Here is a 21,547-nt window from a genome sequence, read left to right on the forward strand (position 1 = left end):
GTTAAATAAAAACTTTCAAAGGTAAAATCATTCCTATTTCTTATTTTGATTAATGGCATTTAAATCTGCACGTCATCCCTGAAATTCTGATGCACAGGATCACTAGTCCAAGTGTGAACTGTGTCACAGAGTAAACACAATAAAAACATGTATTATCTGCAGCATCGTTCATTAAAATGGCTCAACACTATTAATGCATTACAGAAAATATACATATGGAACGTAGACTTAAAGATATGTAGACCATTACATTAGGTAATACATTCAGCAAGTTTTACTTTTAATACTTTAAGTATTTTAAAAGCAAGTACTTATTTACTTTTACTTAAGTAAAAATGTTAATGTGGTACTTCTACTTTTACTAGAGTACATTTTTGTCTGTTTATTTGTACTTTTACTTAAGTAGTGTTTGAGTACTTTCTCTACCACTGGTGAGGTTGAATAACTCATATTATTGAATTTGTTTTGATGCATTAAATAACAGATGCACTTGTATTTCCAGTCAAATCCTTCTGTGTAAAAATGTAATCTCCAAGAAATATTTTACTTTCCACAATCCCAGTTGAATATGCGTGCTGTATAAATAGACTAGTTAAATAAGGAGGGATTATGGAGCCATATAAATAACTTATTGCCTAAGTGACATGAAATCCAAAATAAAGCCGTTACCTGCCCTCTATCATGGTTTGCAAATTTAACAATTTAATTAAAATCCCAGAGAATTTTTAAGCTGATCTACTGCCAGAGAAAATGTAGATGTCACTTACCAGAAGTGTCAGAGAGTCTGAACTCCTCCCGATCAAACTGACAAGAAGCACACCACACAGGAAGCTGTGACGAACTCGAGCTGTGAAACGCTGGTTTGCCAAAAAAACAACCAACAACTGCTGTTTCTGAGGATGACAAAGATCTGTTCTGATTCAAACCGGGCCAATTAACCAGAACCGTTGCGTTACTTGGAGGCTGCCGATGGTGACAGGTAAACTTCTGCACGGAGATGGCTTTACTTATAAAACAATTCGTAATCTCACATACTCTGTTCTGGAAACGTTTGTACCTGTGAGAATTATTAAAAACACACTTTCCATGTAACACCCACAGTACATCACGTCCTTTAAGGCCTGTGGTTCTAACCAACGTAGTACAGCAGTTTGTGAAAGAAGATATGGATTTGCTCATGATCTGAAACTGCATGCAGCTGCAAAATGCTCCTCTGACAAACAGTAAAAGACAGCATTCATATTCATGTACTGGAAACACACACAGGCGATGCATTTGTTTTGGAGGACTGAGTTGCTTGAAACTTTACTGGAACTTCACAAATCTAAAATGTCAAACAGTTGGAAGTGATACTTTTACATGTAATGCTTTATTTATTTGGATATACAAAGAAACCTAAACTGTAGTATTGTAACCAATAAGAATTTCATGTTAAAATCAGAAACTTTCACCAGGTCTTCACCGTTTTTGCGTGTCCATATTGCTCACAACTCGTGAGCAGTAACCAGGCAGCTGTGGCTGAGTGGTTAGAGCAGTCTCCCTCCGATGGGAGAGTTGGGGGTTTGATTCCAACAGTCACATGTTGAAGTGTCCCTGGGCAAGACCTTCGATGTGTGTCCTATCGGCGTATGAATGTGATCTTAAAGCAGTCTCCACAGATTCAGATTTGCTTTGTAGAGATCTAGTACAGTGCTGCATGAATGGGTAAAAGAGGGCACAGATTCTAGTGTAAACCACTTCAAGTATCTTGATTAGATTGAAAGGCACTATATACGGTAAGTAGTCCATTTGCCATTTATTCTGTGTAACTGGTTGACCCTCCCTCAGTTTTAAAATCCCACTTAAAAACCCACTACTATTCCGACTTTCAGCACTGTATGATCTGTTTAACCTGTATGCATCACACTGTGTTAGTCATTATCTGCTATTATTTTGTTTCTACATTTAGATTTTACATTATATGTTGCCGTCTGCTTTGCCTGTTTGTACAGCACTTTGGTTGGCCCTGCCACTCTTTAAAGTGCTCTATAAATAAAATGGTATGGTATGAACCTAAAGCCATTTAAATAATCTAAATAAAATTATACGGCTAAGCATTTAGATACTGAAGAAAACAACTTTAATGGAAACCTGTGCCTCCTGCTGCAAAACACTGCTCAAACAGGGGAAGCTGCTGTTTGCTATTGCATAAAAATGGGGATTTTACCTTTGACTGCACATGGGAAACTTCTATGACAAAAGTACAATAGTGTGGATTGTGATAAACCACAGATAAAGCAATAGTGGCTCTCTGCCATGTGATTTAGTTCTCCTTTCACGTACCGTTACGTTCGCAGGCTGGTTATTTAGCTAAGGCTCCTTACATAAATAATGTTATTAACTGACTTTTTATGTATGTGCATGTTTCTATGAGATAACCTCTGTTGTGATTTGGCGCTATATAAATAAACTGAACTGAAAAATAAAATTATTTCAGTTGCACCCCTATTTGCATCTTTTAATGTTTAAATATTTTGGTAATCTGAATTAACCAGTTCAGTGAATACTTTGAACAAATTAAATTGGCGTCAAACGTTTAAAACTAATTAATAATACTAATTAAAACTCAGTAAATTTGCTCAAATTTAATTTTATTAAAGTTCTCAGGAACAACTTATTTCCATTACAATCTGAAATGTTTGAATATCTGTGCCATCGATCTAACTAATTAAGTTGGTAACAGATAGGCCTGTCACGATAAATAATAAATCAATTAATCGCATGATAAAAGAAAATTATCTACCTCATTTTCATTCATCGGCTTTATCGTTTCTTCGTGTCTCACTTTTTACTGAAGACACTGAATGACAAAAAGCTAAACTCCGGTGCTCTTCACTGACCACGCCCTTTCTCTTTAAAATGCATTTTAACCGTCCAAAATCGCATTTTTGGATCGTTAAAAGCAGCTAAACTGAGAAGCTAAGCTAACAGGTTGACCTCAGGAAAAAATTTCCGTCTTGTCAAAGCTCCAAAATTTACGGATGAAACCCGTGTCTTCGTGTAAAGTTGTTTTTCTCTGCAAAAAGGAGCAGAGAACTTGTTTAATAATTTTTTATTAAAAGCTTTGTGTGACGGATGCTATGCTAAAGAGCTCAAAGCCCACCGAGCATCTGCCATTTTGCGAACCGAAGAGAGACAACCCATGTCACGTCAAGGGGCCTCCCTCCCATTTTTCTTAAAGAGACACGCTGCTGCTCCCTCACTATCCATCCTTCGGTTCAAACAGTCTTATACTGCCATCCGGTGGTCAAAATAAGGTACTACACACAAAACAAATTAAACATTTCTTCTTAAATTTGACAATAATCACTAATAATTAGTAATTATTGTCAAATTTCAAACATTATCATTTATCACAATAATTTCTGAGACAATTAATCGCCCAGCAAAATTTGTTATCGTGACAGGCCTAGTAACAGATGATATAAGACAATCGGAGGTGAAAATAAGACAACATTAGAATTTATTAATTGTACTGAATATTGGTTTTATTGGACTAAACTTTTGCTGTGCTGGCTTCTTTCGACTTTGCGGATTCTAGACTCTGCTCCAGCTTCAGCTTCTGCTCTGTCTTCTGTGCCTGCACAGCTCTAAAGACCTGGAAAAAAAAAAACATGACAAGTGTTAGGCGGAGAAAAACATTCAAGCAATGCCCCGAGGAACTTGTAATGATATGTTATCAAACACAGTAAACATTAGTCTATATAAAAATCTAAAAATAATGTTCTTCACCCTTTTGCAGAGTTCTTTCTTGGCCAGCCAGCGCTTGGTCACCCGTCTGTAGTACTCTGGGGGGAAGGTGTAGGTGATGCCCAGCTGCTCACACACTCTCTCAAAAGCCTCATAACGAACCAATCGGAGGTTTTTCAGGAGCTTTTTTCTTTTGTCAATAGACATGAGCATCCGCCTCTTGTTGGCTTTGTCCTGATGTTAACATGAAAAGAAATTCAGTTGAGTTGAACAGAGACCGTTTTAAATGTACAACCTCTACATGCTGATTGTATGAATTTAAAGAGGAGTCTTTTAAGTGTGACGTAATACGGAAACTTTTGACCATGGTTGTGCATGTGCAAGCTTTTATTTCATGTGGGCTAGAACGCAGGATATCCTGTAACACATGCATACCTCACATCAAAGGAAGTCAGTGAGAGAGGAAATTGATTCGCAAAACCTCTCACGATAAAAGGCTAACTCCCCCGAAGCACGTTTAATTCTGCTTTTAAAATATGTCAGAACTGTTTAGTGTGCAAGGAAGAAAACTACTGCTACTACTACTATTACTGCTACTACTACTACTACTACTACAACTACTACAGCAATTACTACTACTCCTCCTCATAATACATATTTTATTCACACTGGAAAAATATCAAATGTTTCTGGCACAGTGAAAATTTGTGGAAGTGTTCCTGAGCCCGTGCAGTGATGTCAACAAGAGAATCAGATCTGATTTAAATTAGGGATGCACGGATCCACTTTTTTTTTTTTTTTACATTCGATCCGATCCCCAAATCTGGATATCGGCTGATATATACCTTTCCGATATACTTTTCCGATATCATCATCATTATTGATTTTATATGAGGCTGTAATAATCTCCTCTCAAGTACAATTTGTACAAATATATGCATGCATGTCCAAAAAGGCAAGTAAGTTTTATTAATGTTGGATAAGTTTCAAAGTTAGAATTAAATTCTAACAAAACATGTGTTTTTTTTAAATTCCTAGCTTTAAAGTGGAAATTAAGGTGATTAATTTAAGTGACTGTTTGTTTAAAGTTATTTTATATATTTTTTAAAATAAGGGGCAGATATTATAAGAACTTTTTTCTTCCTTCTGCACTTTATTCATTCAATGTTTTTTTTTATTTTTTTATGATGGTTTTGTTTCTGTTTCTTTTAAATGAATGAATTAAAAAAATTCAATGGTTTTAAACATCTGCTAAGTTCATGGCATAAACCAACACAGAAATGTTCTGTTTTTAGAATTTGACATCACTTTATAATGTAGCTGTTTTTGTTTCATTTTTTAAATATAATTTTCTTGTCATTTTCAATTCATTTGCTTTTTTTATGATTGTCTACTGTTGTACTGATAATTATCTCCTGGAGGGTAAATTATATCTTTGCTGCAAATATCAAGCTGCAAAATCCTTTGTTTTCTACAACTGATAGCAGTTGGCCATTAAATACGATGAAGATGAAGTTTAGCAACTTCTCAGTAAACATTCGAGCTCCGTGGCTTCAGCGGTGTCTTCTTCTTGTTCAATCCGAAGCAGACAGTCTGATTTCAGTCAGCCGCGCTCAGTCTGCCCCTCCTCCGAGACGGGCAGACTGAGCGGGGTGGATTGGGCGCGGCTGGCCGGGGTCGAGCTGCCTGTTTCGGTTGAGCGAGAGGAGTGAATCGCTGAAGCCACGGAGCTCGAATGTCCATCGTAAAACTAACTTTACCGCGGTTTAACGTGGCGCTATGGCTCTGCAGACATTGCACGTTGCCGTCTTGCTTTGTGGTGTTTCTAGTGTAAAATACTTCCACACAGCGGACATGTTTAGATGAAAAGTTGGTTAGCCGTTAGCCACAGTGCTACTGCACGTTGTAGCTGCTGCAAACTATGAACTGGATTTCCTGAATGTGAGGCGGGTCTTATTACTCTGGGTTCATGAGACACGCCTCCGTTCAGGAAATCCATTCCACAGTTTGAAGACAACGTGCAGAGCAGCCGGCAGGGACTCACACGGGGAGATGTTTCAACAGACACAGACATGCTTCACGGATCTCTGCAGGTTGGATCGGAAAAATCCGATACGTAATTAATGCTGGTATCGGAGGCCGATCCCGATCCCGGATTGTCCCCATCCCTAATTTAAATGCAGTGTCTCCTGAGGGCCCAAAGATCACGAGCATCGGACACAGACTTCTTGAAGGCCTTACAAAATATTATGAACATAATGGAATATTCAGTGTCTTCTCAACATCTCATCTTCTCAACTGAGACATTCATTTTAGAACGGGCTTTTTACACCCAGTCTTCTCGCTGACCTCGTTTCATTTAAGCTAGTTACAAAATGCTTGGGTGACAAAATGGCCACCATAATTAATTGATTTTTCCTTAAAAACGGTGCAATATCTTAGTTTGGATATTAGATGTTTATGGAGCTTTACTGTAAATTAAATACGGGTTCATGAGCGCTGCAGATTGTTGCATTCCGTTTTTATTTATCGTTCTGAACAACGTCGGGTGTTTTTCTCACCTTGTGGTGCTTTTGCAGATGCTCCTGATAGTTTCGAATTCTCGCAGTCAGAATAGCCACTGAAAAGACCAAATGCAGAAGAGGAATTGAGCCTTCACTCAGTTTATAGTTGTGTCCGACTTTCAGTTTCACTTCATAAAACAGCTTCTCACCCTGGACTTCTACTGAGCTGTGATCCGTCTCATCCTGTCGGACCTTTGCAATCAGTTGCTCCGTCTTCATTTGTAGTTTGTCACTCTGACAACATGAACATCAGAACTATTATCAGTCAAGATATTGCCTTGTATACGTAGATGGGCTGGAATGACACAATAATCCCTCAAATAGAATAATACTCGAGCGTTGAGGTGGTTTGTGATTTTATTCTCATGAAGTGGGCTGAACAGTGGAACATTTGATTACTACCGCTGCCTTGAAGCAAGAAGGTCAAAGGTTCAACTCTCGGCGGGGGTCGTTCTGTGTGGAAATTTGTATGTTCTCTGTCTGAATGTGTGAGCTTCCTCCCACAATCCAAAAGCAAACATGAACGAACAGTTAAGTCTGTCTTGTTTGCTACTATGTGAATATTTGTTGCAACAACATAACGTACAGTGCAACATCATTTACTCTGAACATTTGGAGGGAAAAAAGTTAACTTTTAGGGTTTAAAATATGAATTACCATCAAATTAAATTAAACTTACACCATCTTTTGAAATAGAAATGGAACTGAACGTGCATAAAGCCCGTTCTTAAAACAAACAACAAATTAAACGTTTACATGTAGCTTCTTTGCTCGTCACGTTTCTTAAAACAGTCAAAATGACGAGGTTCTTAAAGCAAATACATTTAACTGACACTGGTTTTGTTCGTTTCAATTTGATTTTCGAAAGAAAAAACGCGAGTAACTTTTTTCAGACTCCTGTTGGGTTACAGCTTAGTTCAGCAAGTGACATAATCTGAGGATTACAGACGACTGAAGATCAGAATAAAGTGAGGCAGGAGTCCTTACATGTCTCGCCAGCTCCAATGAAAGAAGACGTTTGACAAGATCATCAGTTCTGTAAGAAGAAAATATAATGAGATCACAGGACCATCACTACTATATATATATATATACGCTGTTACTAATTTGGTAAATCAGATTTTATTTAGAGTTGTTTTAAAAAAAAAAGTTTACGTTTGAGCAAGAGGGACAGATGCATAATCGAACTTCAGCATTGTTGGGTGAAGATCACTGAGATGGCTCTCGGGGACTGAAAGAAAGCAGATGCTCAGAATAAACACAAAAAATATATAAGCAAAAAAAAAAAAAAGTGTGGGCATGGTGAAAAACATGTCTAAGTACCGGTCTTTCTATTCTTTGTCCCTCTGGCATAGTGTCTTACTGGTGTTGTGACAGCAAAGCTTCCTGCAACTGAGAGGAAACAAGTTATTTTCACACATGAAGCTGTTCGAATGGTGAGAAAAATAGAGACTCGAGCAGTTTAGCGGTGACGGCTCTTTAAATACAGAAGAAGTTCGATAAAGTAGCGGCTGATTGAGGAGACAAAATTCTAAGAAAGCAAAGCTTTGCAGACAGAAGAGTCTGCTGGTTTTGCATCACAATTTCGAACCGTTGCACTTCCATGTGGAGAAACATCTTCTGGCTGAACAAACCAGCCCGTGAGGGGTTAATGAAAGAGAGGAGCTTTTTTTTTGTTTGTTTTTTTTACTGTAAAAATAATCTCAGATGATGCAACAGATCTGTGGCGTTGAGCAGAATTTTATGAGCACAACCAGGATAAACTACGTGTCGGTCCTGCACCTCAAATAAAACGTTATCTGATGGCGAGAGGGCTGTGGTTTTCAATTTGAGAAAAATTAAAAACGAGTCAACTTCCTCAAATATTATTGCATCCTCTTTTTATAAGAAATCCAGCACATGCTTATTATTACTGATAATATATAAGTTATGCCCAATTTTCGTGACATTTCTCATCATTTGCAGTGCTATTTATTATTGTTTGCCTTTCAAACACCATTATTTTCCAAATACCATATTTGCCGGCATATAAATCGCACTTTTGCATAAATTTGCAAGTCCTGCGACTTATACACCAACACGACTAATATACGTTTTTTTCCCCATATTTATAACCAAAGTTTTAGCTGAGATTTGATGATTTCATTCATTCAGACATGAAAAATATTAAAAATTACCATTTGCAGCAGCTATGAACCTTTATTTAACCAGGCAAATCCCATTGAGATCACAGATCTCTTTTGCAAGGGAGGCCTGGGCCCTCAAGCATTATGGCAAGCCAAGTGTCTCATTAACAGGTAAAAGAGGCTATTAATGAGACACTTGGCTTGCCATATTGAGCCACCTTCGTCTCGCTCCGGAAATCCTGGAGCAAACGTCAAATCGGCTGCATTTCTCTGCGCCGCCCAGGCGAAATGCAGCCGATTTGACCATTAAAGTGCATTTATTAAGGACAAGTTCAACTGAGACACACCTTTGCTATAATGATGAGCAAACAAATAATTGTTTTTAGGCGGTTATCTTGTTACATTTTGAAGAAATGCACAGCGAGTCGTCCCTCTGTGCGCTCCCACAGCCACAAATCGATTTTTGAAATGCAGCTGATATAACCGTTAAAGTGCATTTATTAAGGACAAGTTAAACTGAGATGCACTGTTGCTATAATTTTGAGCAAATGATTGCTTTTAAGTGTTAATCTGGTTAAATTCTTGTTAAAGTCCTCCTGTGCACGCTCCTGAAGCCACTGTATTTATACACTGACTTATACGGAGAAGGAACTTACGTTTTTTTTCTCCACTTTATTAGACATTTCTGGACTGATGCAACGGTGGTGCGACGTGTACGGCAGCAAGTACGGTAATGGCCAAACTCATTTGATCTTCATGACAACATTAGGCACCTCTGAGTCATTTTGGACAGTCTGTTACTTTTTAAATCTGTTAAAACTGAAAGAGATGTTTTCCACAATGAAGAAACGTTTCCAAACTTAAACCCATTCCCTCTAATAACATATTGAAGAAAGCTAATTCAGCATTTCTCACCTCCAGGATGGATCACTAGAACGCTTTATTTTGGCATCAACCAGCCTACATTGTTTTGTCTGCAGCAGTTCTGAATTCTGCTGCTGGACTCCTAACAGGAACCAGGAAATGAACGAGCACCACTCGCGTATTAGCGTCTCTTCACTGGCCGTTTTTAAAAGAGCTCTGCATGGCCTGACACCTGCATTCTTATCTGCAGACACTTCTTCCATATTGTAGATCAGTTAGAAATGGAGCTGTGGAACAATCTTCCACTCTTGATCAAGTGTGCTCTCTCGGTCGAAGCTTTTGCAAACACAGCTTAGAATACGTTTATCTTCTTTGGCCTTTAATTGCATTTAATGGCTTTTCAGTAACGCTGTCTTTTTGTATCCGCTTTTATATCCCATGCTTCGTCGCTTCTTCCAGTTTTGATGAATTTACATTTTTGCCTCTTAGTTTTTGTAACAATTGTATTTGTGGGAAATGAAAGTAGAGCTTCTCTACAGGCTTTAGGTAAGACGATAAGAAAGACTGAGCAGATGAAGTGCAAGCGACAGCGCACAAACACAAATATTTTAGACAATGCAAGACTTTGAAGCATTAAACTAATGATTGTGTTAGCCTGGGCTCTTTTGAAAGTTTTATGTGTTAACTACTGAAAAGGTTGTCAGTTATTAAACATTACATTTTAAGTTTTTTCCAATTACTGTGCATAAAACAAATAAGCCCCACATGTATAAAACAGCAGAAATGATTAATTGATGTATAGGATCATGTGCAAGTATCCTTTCTTGAGTGATCTTTTTTTTCCTATACAAAAAGAATTAAACACTCGACTTGAAGGAAACAAGACTTGTTATGTTAGTACCCAAGACATTGTACCGCTCAGTCAAAATTCTGCTTTGGTTCCGAGTTGGGAGTTTCAGGATCATAAAGTTTGTTAAGAGTCAACCCGGCTTCTGTTCAATCACCTCAGTTTAACACAGTCTCTTTCTAGACACCGCATTTGAACGATACTTCTAATATTTTGGTTAAATATTTGATTTGATGGATACAGGGTCTTGTATTTCAATCTATTTTTCACGTTTAAAGAAAATATGAAAACATTTACAAAGGAACATGGTGGATTTGTTAGTGAAACCACAAATGCGATGACTGATTTGTTGTTGGTTAATATTTTGCATTTTAACGTTTGTTTTACTTTTTTATTCATGTAGATGGTGGGTTTCAAACACATCACGGTGTTACTTTTATGACAAATTAGCTTGAATATTTCAGTAACTTAACAGCTGTACTGAAGGCTTCGGCTTTAAATAAATTGTGTTACACTAGAAGAGTGTTTGCAGAGTTGATTTTGGATCAGAAATTAATTATTAACTTCATAATATGGGAAGAATAGTACAAATGTCGCCACTCTAGCACGAATAGAAGTCTCCAGATTTTCAGTGCAAAGTTTGTTGTAGTGGTTTTAATGAAAACAGCAGATTGGGAAAAAAAGTGATTGAAATCTTTAACACCGTTTACACGTGAATGATCTCTGGAAATATTTTCAGGTGCTGACTGCGGAAACGTTGCCGTCATCAGTCGTCGTTTAGATGAGACTGCAAAAACAGAATTTACTGAAGTGATTATGTCAGCTCACTAGCTGGCGCTGTGATTTGTATACTTCAATGACACAGACACAAACAGAGAAACTTCAGTGTCAAGCATGAAAACGTTTGTTTGGACCGACAGTATTTGTAGAACGTGAGTGACGTGTCTCCACTGACCCAAGAAATGGTGCAGCACACATACGTTCTGTGTCAGAAGCTCTGATAAATTGAAAAGGGTAATCCACCATTGTTGCTGTTGTTCATTTACCTGCACAAGCAAAGGAAAAACTATTGACTGCAGCTGTTTGCTGTCCTGCGCGATTTCACACAAGTTGCAATTTCCCTTGAAATGACGCAAGGCGTTTTTGAACCTTTCCACTCTGAGATGTGGATTCAAATAGTTTGTGTCAGATAAAATGACCAATTTCGTCATGTACACAAATGGTCAAAATCAACAGAATCATTACGGTTTCACTTAAAAATGGCACCATGTCAACAGGGCCGCAGAGTGGACGTTTTTTTCAAAACTTCTGGCATCGTTTCACGGGAAAGTGCAATTTTCACAAAGTGGAAGTGTTCCCAGAAACACACTGCGGCCGCAGTCAGTCAACAGTCTACATTTTCCTGATTTTTTTTTTAGATTTATAATTTTAACGCATTGCAGCAACCCTACTTCGTCACTGATCTAAACAAACATTCGTGCTTTCAGGATTTTGGATGTAACTGTTATAATGCTTGAGGCTGAAGTGTCTTAGTCCATTGTTGGACTAAAACAAAAACAACACAAACAACAACAACAAACAAAAAATAAACAAATAAATCTGTATGCCTCTTTTATGATTATCTATTGTTGTCGTTGTTGTCATCACTCTTTGTTGAAATCAGGTCTCTCTTGTAAATGAGTCCTGGAGGCTCAATGGGATTAACCTGTTGAATGAAAAACCCAGCTCCAGCTAGTGACCCGGACAGTTTCTCTAAACTGTGATTACGCTCACAGTGTTCCATTGTAAACTCGTATTATTTTTATAGTCAAATAGTGGAAAATTTATCCAGAAAATTGTTCAAATGGAAACTGAACCAGGGTCTCTTGTTGTCTATGATGTCACAGCAGCGCCCTCTAGTGACACAGAAGAGAATTCATCGTGTAAACCTGAGAACACGTTTAAAACGTTACGGTGCAGACGAATTATATCCAATTAAGAATAATAATAAAAAATGGCCTCGGTTATTGACATTAAGGTACATTATATAACTATTAATTATAAAAATAGGTAAGATAATAAGGTATTTAACACAAACGTCTCGAACTTTGTCAACAGCACCGACCGCTACGTCGTTGGTTAACGTGAAACAGTTAAAAGACTGACAACAGCTGCACATACAGATGTGTGGATTAGTCATCTCACGATGTAGCAAATCCTCCTCTGGTTCATGGTTTTCTTTTACTTACTTCTGCTAATTGTCGGTGCTGGTAAAAGGGCCGAGCTGCACGTCCAGGGTTTGACTGACACCGCGGAGCAACGAGCGGAGCTTTCACGCAAAACACCCGCTGACGACTTCAGAACGGCCCGAAGGCCAAGGTTTAGCAACATGGCTCAAAGAATAGCTGAAAAGGTAGAAAATAACTCCCCTACAAGTGCTTCAAATGCGACATGTAATCACACTCGACCCCTACATGAGGTTCGCCATTTTGGCTAGTCCTAACTAGCCGATCTTGAAAGAAGGACAGCGTTTGCAGGCTAAACTAACGATCCCAGAGCACATCGATAGAAAAGAGAACATGCCTACAGTTTGCCTAAAACGAAACAAAAATCCTCAAATCGTATCGAAAACACATTTTTAAGTAAATGCATTTGAGTTCTAGCAAGACAATAATGAGACTCCTAGAAGAAATCTCCATTTTTTTTTCAACTCAGTAAATCAAATATTCTAAGTAGCAGTCAGTATGGGTTTAGAGCAAAAAAAAAAAACTACATCAATGGCTCTCATGGAATTAATAGAGCAAATAACTAGTGCTGTCGATCAAAAACAACATTGTGTTAGTATTTTTGTTGATTTAAAAAAAAGCATTTGATACTATTGACCACACTATTCTCCTTGAAAAAGTGAATAAATATGGTATAAGAGGATAAGCATTACACTGGGTATCTAGCTGTTTGAAAGACAGGAAACAGTTTGTACAAATAAATGGTGTAAGATCTGACCTCTGCAATATCACATGTGGAGTTCCTCAAGGCTCTGTACTTGGACCAAAGTTATTTATTTTATATGTGAATGACTTAGTGAATGTATCAGGACTCCTTAAATGTGTCCTTTTTGCAGATGACACCACATTTTTTTGTTTGGGTAAAGACGTAAAACGGATGTTGGAATTGATGAAGACATAATTTAATAAAATACAAACTTGGTTTAAACTTAATACATTATCATTAAATTTAGATAAAACTAAATACATGATATTCAGTAACAAAAAGAGAACGGTTGATGATCCATTTAAAATTGAGGGTGATGAGATTTGTAGAGTTAATGATATGAAATTTTGGGGCGTAATCATTGATGAACAGCTAACATGGAAAAATCACGAAGCAGCACGGTGGCACAACTGGTAGAGCTGCTGCTTCTCAGTGAGCAGGTCGCTGGTTCAAACCCTGGTCCAGGGCCCTTTCTGGGTGGAGTTTGCATGTTCTCTCCGTGCATGCATGGGTTTTCTCTGGGTGCTCCGATTTCCTCCCACAGACCAAAAACATGCATGTTAGGCTGATTGGTAACTCTAAATTGTCCCTAGGTGTGTGAGAGACTGAATGGTTGTTTGTCTCGTTTGTCTCTACGTGTCCCTGTGATGGACTGGAGACCCGTCCAGGGTGTACCTCGCCCCTCGCACAGTGATTGCTGGACATGGGCAACGGCGACCCCCGTGACCCAAAATGGAATAAACGGGTAAAGATAATGGATGGATGGATGGATGGATGGACATTTGTCATTATTTCATTTTAGGTTTAAGTAGTCAAGTCAACTTTACTTATAGAGCACATTTAGAACAGATGCTGTTACCAAGTAAGGTCATTAAAGTACCAGATAAACAGAAAAATATGTCTATACAAATTTGAAACTTAGCACAAAAATCTATGCATACAACAACAGCAACAACAACAACAACAACAACAACAACTGTTGTTTCTTGAGGTAAAGCACTAATGCATAGTCCATCCTTCGCCTGCTCAGCTAATTTTATTTCTTTATTTTAAAGACCATCATGGTTTATACATATCCATTCCACTGAAGGCAGTAAATATATTTTAATCAGACATACAGAAGAGTGGGTCACTGTGGCATAGTCACCTCCAAATGTTACACATCACATTAAATTTAAAAGTAAATCTACCCAACGATAACTGAAAAAAGTGCATCCAGAAATATGCGCCCCTTGTTTGGCGCTTAATTTTAAACACATGAGAGAAATTTGAATTTTATCTTTATACATATGATCAACAACACAGAAAAACACAAAAAGGTTTATTTTTTTTGGAAGTGTATATACAAAGCATGACAAAAACTAATCATGACCATCAAAATCATTATACAATAAAGTGATTTGTTCAATTTGTTAAATTTTTCAAGTTCAATTTGCATGTTGGATCAAGTTTAATCTCGTTATAGAAAAATAGCACCTCGTCCCAATCAGTGCAATATTTTCAGTCGTTTTCAGAATCAGTAATAGCTAAAGCTCGAAGAAAAGGAAAGTCATCCCAAACAATGTCTGGATCTTCCTCTCTTTCTGGTACACAATCATTACATGGCCCAAAAAAGCACTGCTCGCTTGGCGTCCCTTTAGTTGACACATTCTGGTAGCATTTTGGGCTGAAGGATTCCTCTGTTTCCAAAAGGGGCTGGGTGGATTCTGAGCGCAGGTAGACATGAGGCTCCTTAGGGAGAGGGCTGTTGCCCGGGCTGGAGAACAACACAGTCGCATAAGGAACAGAATCACTGTTTGAACCAGAGTATCCAGGGATGAACAGGGAACCACAAACGGACTCTCCAAGGTCACTGGTGTGTTCCGTGCTGCTCGACCAGTTTTCATCCTTTTCTTGGCTCAGCTTGGTGGTCAAGTCCAGGAAGCTGAGGTGGGACAAGTAAATTGGATTTGGCTCTTCCTTGTCCCAGGAAACATGAATAAACTACAGAACAATGAAAACAATCACACATTAATGTTTTAATATGCAATTATCATAGTTCAAACTTAGTCTTAAATTGTGCATAAATCATGAAGGACCATCACTTTGGATATTGCTCGTACATTTTGGATTGCTGTAAGGTTTTAGACTGGCAAAAAAAGAAAAAAGATTGAAAGTGGCAACAATAAACTTAATTAGAGAGATTGCATTTCCTGCGAGAATGCAGTGTGAATGCTGATATGTGAAGAACTTTCTGAAAAACAGCTGGAACGAGCTAAAATCATGCTGAAATGTAGCTGAATGGAAAGAACAAGCCTAAGTTAACAGAAGAAAGCAGAAAGAACTCATATTTACTGAATTAGGTTTAAATAAACATAAATTAGCACAGCAATTAAGAAATTAGCTAAAAACACTGAAATAAAAAAATAAAATAAAAGTAAAGTAGAAAAGTAAAGTAGCTGAAAAGGCAGAAATAAGCTTAAACTACCAGAAGGAAGTAGAAGGAGCTGAAATGAGCTAAAAATGTAGAACTAGCTAAAAAAGTTAATTTAGCATAAAACAGCTTCTGTAGCTGAAATAGCAGATAAAGTTGAAACAAAAATAAGCTGAAAAGAGAATAACAAGCTGAAATTAGCAGAAAGAAGTTAATTATGCTCAAAGTATAGCAGAGATTACAACAAAAATATGAAAATAGCTGAAATTAGCTAAAAAATATTATACAAAGGTAGTTGAAAAGGTAGAACAAGCTTAAATTAGCAGAAATAATACATTTGCCCAATTATGCTGAAAGAAGCAGAAATGAGTAAAAAAAGGTGGAAATTATCTGAAAAAATCTGAAATGAGAAAAAAACCAGCTGAATAGTAGCTAAAACAACTATAAGAAGCTTAAATTATCAAAAGGAAGTAGAGAGAGCACATTTTTGCTGAATTAGGCTGAAAAAAATTAAATGAGGGCAAAAAAATGTGGAAATATTTGAACAGGCTAAAATTACCATTAAAAAACTAAATAGTAGCTGGAATAGCAGACAAAGCTGAAACTTGTAGAAATTAGCTGAAAGGAGCACAACAAGCTGAATTTAGAAGAAAGAAGTTAGAAAAAACACAAACATGTTTTATTTAGCAGAAATAATCTGCAAGGATCACAAAACAGCTGAAATAAAAAAACAGCTGAAGTTAGATGAAAGTAGCTGGAAAAAAGTGTAAATTTGCACAAGGAAGCCGAAAGAAGCTGAACCAGAACAAGATGTGAAAGGAGCAGTAAAAGGTTGTAAACGGATGTAAAGATTTGAAGGATGTAAAATGAACTCAATTCATTTACTACAAAAAAAAAAAAAGTGGCAGAAAAGACTGAATATTTCAAAAAGCTGAATAGCAAAAGTCATAGGATTGTTCTGAAAGAGCTGAATGTTTTGATATACGATTTTATGAAATAGCTTGAAAACTGCAGGATGAGAAAGTTGCCGAAAAACGTACAGAAGAAACATGGATCACAATAGTGTGAATGCTTCATAAACATTCACACAACTAGAGGTGGCAAATGTTAAACAAGAATATGCCAAAATGTTACTTTACAGTCTGTAAATCTTTATTCCTTTCAAGACCCTTTCCAAGTTACACATTAGTATTTCTAATTATTGCAGCTTCAACTGGCAGATGTCATCTTCTCTTACCTGAGTGTATTCTGATGTCCATATTTTAATGCTGCTGTTAGCTGGATCTGGAACAGCTGGCCATATGCGTCCCTTCAGCCTTCAGATGGAGGAACAAAAACAAAACAAAAAAACCTTCAACGATAAAAGATGTCTCAGCGTCACAGCTTTCAGTGCAGTAATTAAAATACCTTTTCTTTTTGGAGAAACAAGTCATGTAGGTGGTAATTATCAGCAGAGTTAGTCCAACGGCAGATGAAATCAAAATCACCGCAATAGTTACAACATCTGAGAAACAAACACAAACGTCACAATGTTAAATCTTATTTGATAAATACACAATCTGATCACTTAGTCGTTATAAAAAGTAATTTCCAGATTGATACCAACCAAAGGGCTCAGTTTTAAAATGAATTGTTGATCCGTTCAGGCTCCCACCAAACGTGCTGACGATCATGAAAGCCTCATACAAGAACTCCATGCGGAGATTTTCCAGGGTCACTTTCCTCTCTTCCGCATCTGCAACCACAACTGGACGAACAGTCCAACATCAGAGAACATCAAACATGAGAACAGAACTTACAGGAAGGCCTTCAACTACAAGCTTTTACTGGTAACTTACCTTTTACAGGTCCTTTGTCATACCAGTAGAAGATTTTGTAGTCCTTGATCATTCCATTCCTTTCCTCTAAAGGTATTTCATCCCAGGTCAGCTCAACCCGTGAGCTCCAGATCTTCCCAATTTGTATTTTAGGAACCATAGATGGAGCTTTGAAAAGAAAATATATTTCATATCTTTTCTCCAGCAGGCTGGAAAATTTATACTTCCCTTCCACAAGAGGGCGCTATTTCCTCACATTTAATGTGTTTACAGAGGGATTGCACATTTTATGTAATCTAATTTATGCCAATGCTCTCCCCACTACTTTAAAGTTGAGGCGGCGTGACTCTTGCACCTCTGCTTGCTCTTTGTGTAATCCTCTTTGTGTCTACAGTGACTTACCCTTTTGTCTCAAGTAGGCATTAACAGTCTGAGGAGGACCGAGCCCATCCTTAAACCTGGGATACACCGAGATCCTGTAGGGTTTGTAGGGCTCCAAGCTGCCTATTGATGAGAGTGAAGAGGTCAGATGGGAACACTGTGTACAGGCAGTTTACGCACAGGGAAAATCTTACTCAAGAGTTATGTGATTTCTTGTGATAGTGGAAAAATCTGATTAGAATTTATGTGATATAAATTAGACTGTCGTACCTGTTATCACGAGGCTAGATTGATTTTGGTCCAAAATTTCAAACTGGATGTGAGAGAGGTCTGTTTTTAATAAAGGCTTCCATTCCAGCACATATCCAATCAGGCTTGAAGGAACCACAGATGACCATTGGATCAAAAGGGATCTGTTATCATGAGGAACAGCTGCAACATCTAGTACGGAGCTTTGGGCTACAGAAAACAACAGCAAAAATGAGCTCCATGCAAAAACCGGAGTGATTTTTCAAACTTCTTGTATATTTTTTAAGATCCCAGTTACCTTTATTTGGGTAAATCCAAATTTCATTAAGTGGGGATTTCCCTGCTCCATTCACAGCACTCAAATAGAGCTTCTTTACTCTTGCAGAAAGCTGGAAAGTGCAGTAATGTGCGCTTGTGTGGCACAGTTTCCTTCTTCCAGCATCTTGTTTCTGTACTGAAACTACATACCACACATTTTGGCTGTTGGCGAGGAATTGTTTTGATGGCTAAAACAGAAGAAGAAGAAAAAAGAAACGTATTCACCAAAGAATTCGTTACACTTTACCAGAACAAGTGAATGAGTGCAAGTGAGAGTGCATCATTTTAACACGTGTACCTTCCAGAACAACTGTATGTCGAGTTGTTTGGACGTATGATTCATTGAAACTTTCATCCACGTGTTTAGACGTCCAGCAGGAGCTGAAAGAAAATAATAAATTAAACTCTGTTAAACGCCCGAGTCTATAAAACGCAAAACTTTACAAGATACTTCTATAGATTTGCTGTCGGCGTATGCAGCAAAACTCAACATTTCATTTCAATCTGTGCTTTAAAGCAAAGCAGTGGACGGTGCAGAAGATATTTGCTCGTGTTAAAAAACACCAGGAGGAGGGAAACAAAAGACAAAGTTTAAAAGTGTTGAAGTGACCAGTTGAGTCCGTCTGAATCGATCTGAGCCTCACCCGTCTCCAAGGTGACAGCAGATTTGCTGCCGCTCCACTCACTCCAGGGGCTCTGCAGGTATCGGACTCTGATCTGGGTTGAGTACTCGGTCCCATGAAGGAGACAACATTGTTCCACAGCTCTGGATGGTCTAACCCAGTCCACAAGGATCTAGCACAAATCATGCAGAGATAACTACAAATATGAACACGGCAGTTTTCTGGTGGATAATTAATCCAACTGCAGGAAGTCACTTTAAATGATGTGAACTCACTGGTGGGTCACTCCATTGGTTGCTGCCAGCCACCCTGAATCGAACTTCCAGGTTTAACCCTTTGTAACACATCCACTCCTGGTGCCTGGAGAACTTCCACCTCAGCTTCAGGCATCCAAACCTCCTGCTCTTCACTTCAATCCTCTCAATTTCAGGTGGGTCAAACTTGGCTGAAATAAAAACAATCAAAGCAAGTACAGCGCCAAAGCAAATCATGTACATGTTAGGGCCAGAGTTTGTGGGTCACCTTCATTACTTTTATGTTATAATCACAGAAAGAAGCATTCACAAAATTAACTAGAGAAATTGCATTTCCTTCGAAAATGCAGTGTGAATGCTTGTTGCAGAAGAACTTTCTGAAAAACAACTGAAATTAGCTAAAAACATGCTGAAATGTAGCTGAAATGGAAGAACAAACCTCAGTTAGCAGAAGAAAGCAGAAAGATTGTTTTAATTTTTGCTGAATTAGGTTAAAATAATCAGAAATGAGCACAAAAATTAGGAAATTAGCTAAAAAAATCTGAAATTAGCAAAGAATACCTGAAAGTAGCTGAAAAGGTAAAAAGAAACAAACTACTAGAAGGAAGTGAAAGGAGTTGAAATGAGATCCAAGAATGTGGCTTTAGCAGAAAAAGCAAAATTTAGCAAAAACAGCTAAACAGTAAATAGCAGAAAAAGCTATTTTAGCTACTATTTAGCTCTTTGATAAATTTAGATTTTTCAGCAGAAAAAGCTGAAACTAGCAGAAATAAGCTGAAAGGAGCATAGGAATTAGCAGAATGACGTTAATTAGGCTGAAAGTAGCCAAAATTACTATGAAAAACCTGAGTATATTTAAAAACAGCTTACTGTAAATTAGCTAAAAAATGCTAAAAAGGTAGCGGAAAAAGTAGAACAAGCTTAAATTAGCAGAAGAAAACAGAAAAAAAAAAAATGTTTGCCCAATTAGGCAGAATGAAAAAAAAACGGGCACATAAAAGTGGAAATTATCTGAAAAAAGATGAAGTTTGCTAAAACAACAACAACAACAAAAAACCAAAATAAAACAAAACAAACCAAAAAAAAACAAACCAAAACCAGATTAAATTAGCTGAAAGTAGTTGAAAAATGTTTAAATTTGCACAAGATAGCTGAAAGAAGCTGAACCAGAACAAAATGTGAAAGGAGCAGTAAAAGGTTGTAAACAGATCTAAAGATGTGAAGGATGTAAAATGAGCACAGTTCATTTTCATTAAGAAAAAAGTGGCAGAAAAGGCTAAATATTTCAAAAAGCTAAAGTTGCGCCAATACCAAAAGTCATAGCAGGATTGTCCTGAAAGAGCTGAAGGTTTTGATACATGATTTGTTGAACTGCTTGAAAACTGCAGGATGAGAATAGAGCTGAAAACTGTATGGAAGAAAAGTGGATCACAAAAGTGATTGATCAAAAATGAACACCTTGTGATGTGCTAAAGATCCCCAAAGGTTTATCTGATCTTTAGAACAACAAAATTGTCTCATTTGGTGCAAAAGTTTAACTCGGTTTTGAAGTTGTTCCATTTAACCTAAACTTGAATAAAGACATTTGCTCCAAAATAGAGGGCAGGTGGTGCAACTGGTAGAGCTGCTGCCTCTCAGCGCGCAGGTCCCTGGTTCAAATCCTGGTCCGGGGGCCTTTCTGGGTGGAGTTTGCATGTTCTCTCTGTACATGCGTGGGTTTTATCCAGATACTCCGGTTTCCTCCCACAGATCAAAAACATGCACGTTAGGCTGATTGGTAACTCTAAATTGTCCCTAGGTGTGAGTGAGAGAGTGAATGGTTGTTTGTCTCGTTTGTCTCCATGTGTCCCTGTGATGGACTTGTGACCTGTCCAGGGTGTACCCCGCCCCTCGCACAGTGATTGCTGGACATGGGCACCGGCAACCCCCGTGACCCAAAATGGAAGGAGCAGGTAAAGATAATAGATGGATGGATGGATATATTTATATGTGAGAATCTGTATTTTATTAATGTTTAGTGTTCTCCTTGGTGTCTTTCCCCAGGTGTTCGTCATTATCTGTCATTAGTTTCTCTTTAAGTTCTGTGTCAGTGTGTTTCTTCCCCGTCCATGGATTGTGCTTCTCAGCCATTTGTGTTCAGCTCCTCTGTGTTTTCATGGGCTCTGGATTTTTTCTGTAAGGTTTTTATTTGACTGATTTTGTCCGTTAGCCCTTGTTTTTATTTAATAAATTAGATCCTTTATTTTACCTTCAAGTTTTCCCAAATTCTGTCTGCAATTGGTTTCAACACTTCACTGAACATGGTATTATATTTTTTAATCAGAATTGCTCAGAAAAAAATAGTGTGCTTATAAGGTTCTACTAAACTCACATAGCTCGGGGAAATTAAAAT

General features: G+C 37.7%; 2 protein-coding genes across 2 annotated transcripts in view; both read right to left on the reverse strand.

Moving 5' to 3' along the window:
- Positions 1-3,505: 3,505 nt before the first annotated feature.
- Positions 3,506-12,623, reverse strand: mrps15 (mitochondrial ribosomal protein S15). The gene is made up of 8 exons (XM_037676833.1): positions 12,359-12,623; positions 7,617-7,685; positions 7,449-7,524; positions 7,281-7,329; positions 6,443-6,527; positions 6,291-6,349; positions 3,772-3,963; positions 3,506-3,637 (listed from the first exon to the last, which is right to left on the reverse strand). Exons 1-8 carry the CDS (start codon positions 12,498-12,500, stop codon positions 3,536-3,538), a joined length of 774 nt encoding a protein of 257 aa, XP_037532761.1. The 5' UTR covers positions 12,501-12,623; the 3' UTR covers positions 3,506-3,535.
- Positions 12,624-14,461: 1,838 nt separating this feature from the next.
- csf3r (colony stimulating factor 3 receptor (granulocyte)) overlaps positions 14,462-21,547 on the reverse strand; it is a 15,270-nt gene continuing 8,184 nt past the window's right edge. Inside the window, exons 6-16 of the mRNA XM_037676834.1 lie at positions 19,177-19,346; positions 18,923-19,073; positions 18,577-18,659; positions 18,259-18,466; positions 17,982-18,170; positions 17,733-17,834; positions 17,352-17,498; positions 17,120-17,260; positions 16,921-17,017; positions 16,751-16,829; positions 14,462-15,083 (exon numbers count right to left, since the gene is read on the reverse strand). Coding sequence (XP_037532762.1) covers positions 14,601-15,083; positions 16,751-16,829; positions 16,921-17,017; positions 17,120-17,260; positions 17,352-17,498; positions 17,733-17,834; positions 17,982-18,170; positions 18,259-18,466; positions 18,577-18,659; positions 18,923-19,073; positions 19,177-19,346 — 1,850 coding nt within the window. The 3' untranslated portion in view covers positions 14,462-14,600. The remainder of the gene's footprint in view (positions 15,084-16,750; positions 16,830-16,920; positions 17,018-17,119; positions 17,261-17,351; positions 17,499-17,732; positions 17,835-17,981; positions 18,171-18,258; positions 18,467-18,576; positions 18,660-18,922; positions 19,074-19,176; positions 19,347-21,547) is intronic.

This window comes from Nematolebias whitei, chromosome 5 (assembly GCF_014905685.2).
Source record: "Nematolebias whitei isolate Nwh7 chromosome 5, NemWhi1, whole genome shotgun sequence".
Classification (NCBI taxonomy): domain Eukaryota; kingdom Metazoa; phylum Chordata; class Actinopteri; order Cyprinodontiformes; family Rivulidae; genus Nematolebias; species Nematolebias whitei.

What these genes read in the sequence shown, in the direction of transcription:
- mrps15 (XM_037676833.1), bottom strand. Translation starts at nt 12,500, where the DNA reads ATGTTGCTAAACCTTGGCCTTCGGGCCGTTCTGAAGTCGTCAGCGGGT. An exon ending in GACAAAGAATAGAAAGACCG is followed by an intron (nt 7,525 to 7,616) that starts GTACTTAGACAT and finishes GCTTTCTTTCAG; the next exon opens with TCCCCGAGAGCCATCTCAGT. An exon ending in AGAAAGAACTCTGCAAAAGG is followed by an intron (nt 3,638 to 3,771) that starts GTGAAGAACATT and finishes TTTTTTTTCCAG; the next exon opens with GTCTTTAGAGCTGTGCAGGC.